The sequence below is a fragment of the Neopsephotus bourkii genome, unplaced genomic scaffold (assembly GCF_033783945.1).
Source record: "Neopsephotus bourkii isolate Nb327-2 ecotype Australia unplaced genomic scaffold, CSIRO-AGI_Nbou_v1 NB_622, whole genome shotgun sequence".
Taxonomy (NCBI): domain Eukaryota; kingdom Metazoa; phylum Chordata; class Aves; order Psittaciformes; family Psittacidae; genus Neopsephotus; species Neopsephotus bourkii.
Window position 1 is genome coordinate 231,644 of NW_026901122.1, and position 9,505 is coordinate 241,148.

Genomic DNA, 9,505 nt, shown 5'->3' on the forward strand with positions numbered 1-9,505 from the left:
TCAACTCTGTAAGTGGTCCTGCTAATAAAAACAACTTTAAAACATGATGAATTACAAATCTAAATCCATAGAAACACAGAATCTCAAGTCCTGAAGTCTACAGTGTCTTGCCTAACCATCACTGGTTTATATGTAAACTTCCCTAATGTCAACCCTTCAGCTGAATTCTCTACCGCTATCCAAAAAAATACCAGACTATATGTGGGAGCTAATCAGGCCAAGAAGGAAAGATAGAAATGACAGCAGCTAGGAACAGAACAGCCAGGCACAGAAGATCAAAATCCCCAAATCAAGGACATTAAACTCGGTGATGTTCTGTTCACCCTGTGGTAATGCTCTGCAACGCATACTGCAGGTGGATTAGCTGTTATGTAGAGCAATTTCATGTGTCTCAGCATGGGTTCCCTGGTTTTAGGCATGTGATTTTGAAGACAGCAGGAATGAGGCTCTATCTGTAGTGAGAGATAGAAAGCTCTCATAATGCTGTGAATTACACCCACAACTACAACAGAAACAATCACCAGATGGTGATCTCAGAGGTCATTCAATGAATATGTATATGTATTACCACTGGTCTGACTCAGCAGAGCACTCAAGCATGCAGTTAACTTTCAACTTGTTCTAAATTATGCTGGTTTCAAGCCTGCAAGCGTTGATGAAGAGGGAGGGACTTTGTAACAGTTTTCAAAGGTAAGTAGCGAAGAAAAACAGAAAACTGAGAGAAGAAACAGACTTGTAATAAAATGGGAAATGTCTCCTTCCTGCAATTTCACTCCAATTATCAACCCAAGCTTTTCTTGGTATTGTAAATTATTTAATTCTTTTCTATAAATTAAATTCTCGTGTCTATGTGCATTTGGCTTCAAAAGTATGATACCAAAACTCCTCCAGAAGAGTATCTCTATCTCCAGCACGACCAGAGTCAAGAAGTGCTGAAAGCTTAAAAGTTCTGTATTGACTTCAAAAATCCAAAGAGCACACAGTCAAGTATTTTTTCATTTGATGCATAAGCACTTACCCACAGAGGACAAATCTCCAAATTTTGTGAGGGTTATGCATCATTATTTTCTACAGCATGAGCAGTGGCTCCTAAACCTGGATTGCAAGTCTATGGTCAAGACATGCTCCAAAGTGCTTTACAGCTTGTCCAGCCTAAGCACGCTAAAAAAGCATGACTACATTGCTGTTTTCATCAGTAAGCAACTGTTAGTCACCAGTGGAAAGCTGTGCTCATGAATGCAAGAAGGAGCATTTTTGACAGCACTCACAGAATTCTGGTGCCATAGAACATAAAATGACTACCTGGTTTTGCTGAGCCAAGAGGTTAGGTTAGCAAAGCAAACTACACTGTTCATAAAGAAACTTAGGACAGCTCAGGGATTCTGAGCAACTGCTGTATTAATATAAAGCCCCTGGGAATAACTGAACTATGAATTACTTTTATGGAAAATAGCAAAGCATTTTGTTTCAGTATCTCTTCCTTTATAGTAAAAGAGTGGTAAAGAAGAGACTGGATTCAATCTCCTAAAACCGTACATCTGGGTATGTGAGAGTGGAGAAAAAATGCTATTCCTAGTAGCAACAGGAGTCCTGCCTTCACCTGTGCATGGGGAGAAAGCATTTCCAAATTCTTGCTGTTCTGGCTTTAAAGACTGGGGGGCTGGCAGTCCTGGGGGCTGTGGGACTTGTAATACAGGCTTCCCATCAGTAACCACTTGTTTCCTAGGACTTAGAGCAGGAAGGTGAATAGTACTGTCAATGATGTTGCTCTGAGGAGGTACCCCTCCTCCAAGGGGCATATTTAAGTGTAGGCCGGCAGACAAGTTTCCAATAGGTCGGGGTGCTGCTGTTTGAAGATGGGGAGGTAGTTCCTGCATGAACTCTGATAGGGTGGAATTTGCTGTCCACTGATCATTCTAGGCCTATGAAGAACACCTATTGTCTGATGACTCATACTGAATGACCTCCCATTCATTTCTAAGAATTTAATGTAATCAAAGTGGTTTTTACAGATCCACAGCTCTGACTGACATCAGTCCAAAGTCAGTAAGTAATCTACTGTGTATTATGCCTGTTTAAAAAAGTACATAAATAAAAAGAATGGATATTGTAGTAAATTATAAATGAAAGAGGACTGCATGTGACTGTTAGCTTTGTGAGATTATTGGTTACAAGAAACAAAATTACAAGCACTATATGGTCTGTCAGGGAGAAAGAACAAAGCCAAGCAATGACTTAGAGCTCTATCATGGAGAAAACCTGCCTCTTCAAAAACTAAAGTTTGCACTAGGGTCAACTGCCTTCGCATTAGCTAAATCAGCCATGAAATTAAGTGAATGCTGACCGAGTGAAGAAGGCAGCCAGGAGTGGAAAGACTGATAGGATGTTGCCATTAGGATGAACACAGCTATTGCCATCAGGATGAACACAGCTACTGCCATCTCTTCGGTCTATTAATAAAATGGTCCCAAAAAGCACAAACAGTATGCCAGCACTATGCAGGTACAGACAAAACAGGGAAGAGATACCAGTTCACATTCTAAAGAATATCCATACAGCAAAATCAAGAGAAAGTCACAAAACCACAGAAATGCCTCTATGGTCCTTCATACTCTGTGGCACTTAACAATAGAAAAGTATTCCAAAAAACACAGCACAGTAGTAGCTACTACAAACACTAATTCAAAAGTAGATGCTTATTGTAAGCGTATAGATATGCCATAATTTAAATGTAATTATAGAATAGCAAATTCTGAAAGACATCTTTCAACTCATCCTAATTTTTTTGAACCTTGACTTTTCATCATTTACATTTTCCTGTTATTTAACTCTTAGAACACATGACTGGTAAGGGATTTGAGAGGTCATCTCAGCCACAGCCTACACCAAGGCAGAATCAACTAGACCTGTGTATTTGCTAACATAAAAAAGATTTGTAAGCAAAAGCTGCACTTGCCAGTGGAAATCACTGGATTAAGATATTGCATAGATGGAGTAATTTCAGCCCTAACTCAGCTGAACAGCACATGCCCAGCTTCCATCACTAGGCACATATGTTTAATGTTATGCACACATTTAAGTAGTTTGTTCAGTCATAAACTCAGTGACTAATTAACGTGTTCAGCAAAGAAATTAAGCTGACCGAAATAAAACTGAAGTATGGCTTCAATTGTGGTTTTCACTCAGTATTATGATCTTGCTGCATCAAAACACTGAACTGCAACTTTTACTGTGAGCATGTGAGATTTTCAACACTGAAGCCAGGAAGTTTATATATAACCACTGTATTCGTGATTGAATTACATGTAAACCCTTCATACCTGACCCTTCACTTACTATGATGCTACAGTGTCTCAATTTTCTTCATCCTCTGAACTATGAAAAAAAAAAAAAACCAACCAAAACATCCCTATTTTGCAGAACTGCTTTCATAGCACACTTCCAGATAGGAGCAAAAGACACCTAAATGTCTCTATAGACATCTGTATATAGATATTCTCACACACTCTGCAGTTAAAACTCACTAATAATGAAAGGCCTAAGCATATTGTCTTCAAAGGTAAGAGCAAAATCCCTACTGACAGTAACAAGATACGTGTCCTAACCACATTTAAATGGTCATAGAAGATTTATTTTACATACTATTTTTCATGGTTATATTTTTACATCATGGAAATAAAAATTGTAAAGCACATCAGTTAAAAGCAGCATTATTTATTTCCATGCCTGCCTGAAGCATTTAGGAAGATTTACACTGAAGCACAAATCACTCTCTGCAATTCAGTGAAGGTCAGGGAGAACTGAATGTTCTTAAACTGTCAGGGTTTGTTACAAAAGCAGGATATACCTTACCCTAACACAGGCAACTAGATCCTTAGAAAAGGACATACAACAAGAAAGGAGGTTTTCTGTCGGCAAGGCTATATACCATGTCGCTATAAATTGGCTACAAATAAAAATCATTCTTGCTGTAATTCTTGTCTTCAATTTTGACTACATTAGAAAGATTCTAATATAAACAATAAAAGATTGAGTATGACAAATGCATTAGCTTTACTCAACAACAGCATCTTTAACTTATGATCAGCAGAACAACATTTCTACATGGTTTACACAGACCTACTAGCCTTATAAAATCCAGGTCAATACACAACCTGTGTTGTTAGTAGTTTGGTCTTCTTTGCTATTCTTCTTCAGTAACATTGTATCATAAATGAGTAGCAGTGTTTTACACCATCATTATCTCAGTTTTATATTAGCTACTCGTGGGGGTTTTATACTTGAAGAAAGGTCTCTGGGCCCGCAATTAATTTCCTCTTGCAAGTAATCTGTATTTTGAATCGAAAAACCTGAAAATACAAACAAAACAACTTTTTTATGAAAGCAGAAGCAAGTTAAGTAATTTCTCTACGTTTTCTTCCTCTAGTGTCCTTCCTGATTTTATTGTGAAAATACGTAACATCACATTAACATGCAGATCAGCTAGCTCTTTCTTTAGAATACTAAAGCACCTTGGAGAGTGAAACTTTTCCCATTTTTAGAAATTACTATTTGGTGGTATTCTCAATATTATTTACATGTTTGAAAGTAGTTTTTCATTAATCAGAATTCTTTAGCATCAACTTCCATCATGATGTCAGGACTCTCTCATATCAAAGTCAGAGTGGCTAAACTCATTCAAACCAAAACAACAGATTACCTAGAAGTGCATTAAAGTCTATGTAATGCCAATTGGACAGGGAATGTATTCTAAAAGTCTGATTTCTGTATCAGCTCCCAGCTACCTGTAATAGTAAGAAGACGTGATAAATTTCTAAGCAAATTTACCCTGGAAATTGTAGGAATACAGCACCAAAGACAACATCCTATTCGGAAATAAGTTTAGAGCTTCTGAATAAGTTTAGAGCTTCTTAATGTGCTAAGTTAAAACACACACACACAAACACCACACAGAAAAGAATACTATCCTGAGCACCTGAATAACTGTGCTGAAAATTTACTTTGTTCTACCAAAGGAACACAAGCACTTGCCCCCTTTTAATGAAATATTTCTGTCCATCAGTGAGTTACTGTAGTGACCTTTTCATGCTCCCACAGATAGGGGACATACAATTATGTCCATTGCTTCTTGAGACTATTTTTTTAAGCTGACATTACTCAAACCTCTGACTCTGCATCTATCAATAACAACATGACAACATAATTACTCAAAATCCATAACAATGATTCATAAATTCACTTTCAGAAAGCCATGTAGTAAAATTTAAATTTAAGCTGAAGCCCTGGAAAACCCAAACACTAATCCTTCAGAAAGCAAAAGAAGAATTCACAATTCTGTGCCTGCAGCACAGTATGCCATATAGCCTGCTTTCACAGTGCAGTTTTGAAAAGTAATCAGAGTTGGGTTACTGCTTCACCCACTGTAGATACATTTCAACTTCAATAAAAGAATTACTCCACCACAGAGATCAGTTTAAGGAACTGTAATAAAACCAGCCTAGAGACACTTTCACAGAAGTAGTTATCAGACACTGGCACACTGCACATAGGGTAGCAAGGACTATCTCAGACCAAACAAGACTGAAAGACAATGCACCAAACAGTCCTTGTTTCTACTCTTTATTGGAGACACCTCCACCTTACCTCTCCAACAGCTACCATAAGCCACAGAAGCAAGCAAGAACTGAAAATCCCTCCCTTGGGACTGTGCAATCCAAGACTATGACTGCCTTCCCTCATTCCCACCACAACCACAAACAGACAAGCATTTCTCCACGTTCTCTCTGCAACTCGAAGTCCACCAAAAGGGACAACCTCCCCTTTAAGCTCTGCTCTCCCCTGCCAGCCCTTACCTCCTTGCATCGCCATTGTATTTGGAGCATCACCTGTCAGTGGCACCACACCGCAATATTCAGAAGTCACTCTCTCCCTTGACATAAAGTCCTGATGAGTCAGTCTGGGTGGACTCAAGGACTGGGGTGGACAGGGGAAAAGGACAGCCACCAAAAGCTATAGAGATGCTTTATCTCAACCTCACTGACCACACAGTGTCCATAGAAGTGGGGCATTGGAGGCTCCTGAGGTTTTTTGTGTCTCACAACTGCTTGTGACAAGGACACACCTAACACAGGTGTAAAACACCAACTTGAGTATTCATTTTCTAAAAAGCTCACACACATATAGGAAGTGCTGGTATTACAGCTTTCGTACAGTTATCTGTCTATAGCTCACAGACTAAAGCATGACAATAAACTCTCCTGGAAAGGAAACCAGAGAGGTTTAACTAGGGAAAGAAAGAAAAAAAAAAAAAAAACAAACAACCAAACCAATAGCTGAGAGCTTGAGATTAGGCTTGGAAGAATAAGTACATTAAGAATCACAGCTGCAATAAAGGAAGACAATGTAGTTTCAAAACTGAAACTACCAAATAAGCTTTCCACCCAATTTATAGAGAATCTTTTCCCACCCTCCATGCCAGACAGCATCTCAGCAGTCATGCACCACTGAGAATAATAAATACCTCTCACTAGCATCCACTGGTTTGGTCATTTGTATCCATTTCTTGACAATTGTATTATTGGACTACCATGGGGGACTTCATACCAAACTATAGTACTCTGATAATACCACATTTTTCTTAGGCCCAGGTGGTCAGACAAGGAAAACTAGAATAGGGACACACAATCTGAAAGTTTCTAGCTCTCAAACATCAGAAGAATACATCCTTGATGCAATATTAATGAGCAAGACAAATAAAGCTAATGGAGGACACCTATAGCACTGTGAGACAACCAACCCCCAAATACAACTTTGTCAGAGCCAGTGTAATGAAATAAACTAATTACTTATTACTTGCATCACTACAATTCCTAGGAAGATTAGTCAGAGAAAGGAATGCATTTGTGCAAGGGACTGTACAAACAGAGTAGAGCACAATCACCAATACTGCTGCAACTGACACCAGAAGGGCAGCTGTTATCAGTGGGCAGGATGATGTAGTTTGGATTAAGCATTTTTACCATTCTGCCAGAAAAGTCTTTGCAGGTTTTTATTATGGTAATCAGTATCTCCTAAGCTTTTTTTTCTGGTAGTACTCTAAGCGTCGGAGCTGTGCTACTGCAAGTGGTTTCTGTAACAGAACAGCGTGAGCTTTTCAGAAGCAACATTATCGTCATTAGGGCCAGCGACAACTTCAGACCAGCTGCTTGAAAAAAACAATACAAATCTGGCAGCACTGAGTGCCAGAATCAGAGGCATGCTTTCTAGCATGCTGTGCTGTCAATAGCCATGGTATATTACCTAGTAATCAAAGGCTCCTGCAAATCCAGAGTCGTGCACCTTTTTACTCATACTGGTTTCCTGCTAGCTTTTGCCTATAATGACTTTGGACTTTCCAGGAGTGTAGCCACAATTGCTAATGTTGCAGCGTCAGCAACAGTGAAAGCTTCAGTGCAAACAGGACACAGGAAACCACCAACAGTGTCCCCGCGCGAGCTGGTGACAACGCAGTGACAGAGGCACAGGGCCATCGGCACAATGCGCTGGTGCCTTTACTGTGACTACCACTTGTGGAGCAACTCGAGTTAACCGCCAGCTGCTGCCCAGTGAATGGCCTGGAAGGTACCCACCGTCACGCTTACTACACATACAGCTCATCCCACAGACCTTGCAGCTAAAGCATCAGCATCTTCAACCATGGCCAGAAGCTAACTGAAGTCTTGGGAGAGAAGGACACAGCTAAAAGTCATGAATTTCAAGTCTATTGAGGCCGCAGTTAACTGGCAGCACATAGGCTCACAAATGAGGCAGAGCTGTCATCTCACTGGGCACATGTCTGTTTTTTCGCCTGCGGGAACACTGTCTGGATGACCACAAGCCACAGGCAAGACACTGCTCTGCTCCGGGGCCATGAGGCTCAGCGGGGCAGCCCCGCGGGCCGCGCATCGCTCTGGCCGGCGCCCCCGGCCGACCTCGGGCTCCCCTCTGGCTCCCCCCGCGCTGCCCGCCCTGCTCACGCTGCCCGCCGAGCCCTCCGCGCCGCTCCGCTCTGCTCCGCGCAGCCCCGCCGCTCTCCGCTCCGCAGCCTCCTCTCGCCACTACCTAACTCCGCTTATTCACGGCGGGATGACAAATCTCCCGGGCGGGTGTCTGTCCCGTCCTCCCAGACAACACTGCGTCCTCATCTCCGCGGCTGGCTTGTCAGCGAGGTAACTGCCAAGTAACTTCACCACAAGAGGGTTTGTTTTGCTTTTTTCTCCTCCCCCTCTCCCCGCTCTGGCACAGAGGCCGGGAGCCGCCGACTCACCCTCTCCCCGCCCGGGCTGGCGACGGGGGGCACGGGGCAGCTGACAGGAGCGAAGGGGCCGAGCTGTCCCCTGCCCCACGGGCAGCCTCAACAGGGCGGGGATCCGCCGCGCACGCCCCGCGGCACTCGAGTCCCTCGCCGGCTGCAGCGTGCGGCTCCGCGCCGGGCCGACCCGTGCCCCGCGGTTGTCATGTGCCCGCGGGCCCCGCTGTTAACCCTTGCTGCGGCAGAGGGTCGACGAGCCGGGCTCCCCGCCGAGCCGCACTTACCTCGCCACATGAGGAGAGCAGGGAGGTGCCGCCGCCGGCGTGCCCCGTCGGCTTGCCTGGCTGCGCGGGACTGGGGGTGGCTCTATACAGGCTACAGACTGTGAAGGCTGTGGAGGGGCGCTGGATGGAGTGGCTTTCTAGGGGACGGAAAGTGCATGGGGGGGATAGCTGCGTAGGTGCTGGAGGGTGTGGGACTGAATCACAGAATCAAGCAGGTTGGAAAAGACCTTTAAAATCATCAAGTCCAACCTTTATCCCAGGACTGCCAAGTCCACCACTAAACCATGCCACTGAGGGCATCTACATGATTTTTGAACATTTCCAGGGATGGTGATTCCACCACTTCCCTGGGCAGCCTGTTCCAATGCCTGATTAACCTCTCTCCGAAGTAATTTTTCCTAATATCTACTCTAAACCTCCCCTGGTGCAGCTTGAGGCTGTTACCTCTTGTCCTATAACTTGTTACCTGGGAGAAGAGACCAACCCCCACCTCACTGCAACCTCCTTTCAGGTAACTGTAGAGAGGGATAAGGTTCCCACTGAGCCTCCTTTTCTCCAGGCTAAACAACCCCAGTTCCCTCTGCTGTTCCATGTAAGACTTATCCTCCAGACCCTTCACCAGCTTTGTTGTCCTTCTCTGGACCTGCTCCAGCACCTCAATGGAGGCACTGGTTTGCCCGAGGTGGTTGCATGTGGCACCCTGTGGGGCTGAAGTGAGCATGCTCAGGAGCTCTCTAGAGGTTGCAGGCTAGCTGGAGGGGAGCCTGGAGCTGCTATGCGGGCTTTACAGGGACTGGATGGGTAAGTGAACAGAGGTTGTAGGGGGCTGTAAGGGGGTCTGCATGGGACCTGTCCATGCAGTGGTGTACAAGAAACTGGTAGGGCAGAGGAGCAGGTAAACAAAGGGGACAGTACCTTAAGGGTGGAAAAG

The 9,505-nt window shown here is 43.5% G+C and overlaps 1 protein-coding gene across 5 annotated transcripts in view; it reads right to left on the reverse strand.

The window, feature by feature from the left end:
- The window catches only part of GLIS3 (GLIS family zinc finger 3), a 155,044-nt gene extending 146,575 nt beyond the window's left edge, over positions 1–8,469 (reverse strand). For 2 of the 5 annotated variants that reach the window (XM_061352156.1, XM_061352155.1), the window contains exon 1: positions 8,101–8,410. Coding sequence is in view for 1 of the 5 variants with exons in the window: in XM_061352157.1 (XP_061208141.1) it covers positions 1,595–1,799 (205 nt within the window). In the remaining 4 variants the exon portion in view is untranslated. Of the gene's footprint in view, positions 1–1,594; positions 1,827–8,100 lie in introns of those variants that run through there. The other 3 variants (XM_061352158.1, XM_061352159.1, XM_061352157.1) reach the window with 3 other exon arrangements.
- Positions 8,470–9,505: the final 1,036 nt, after the last annotated feature.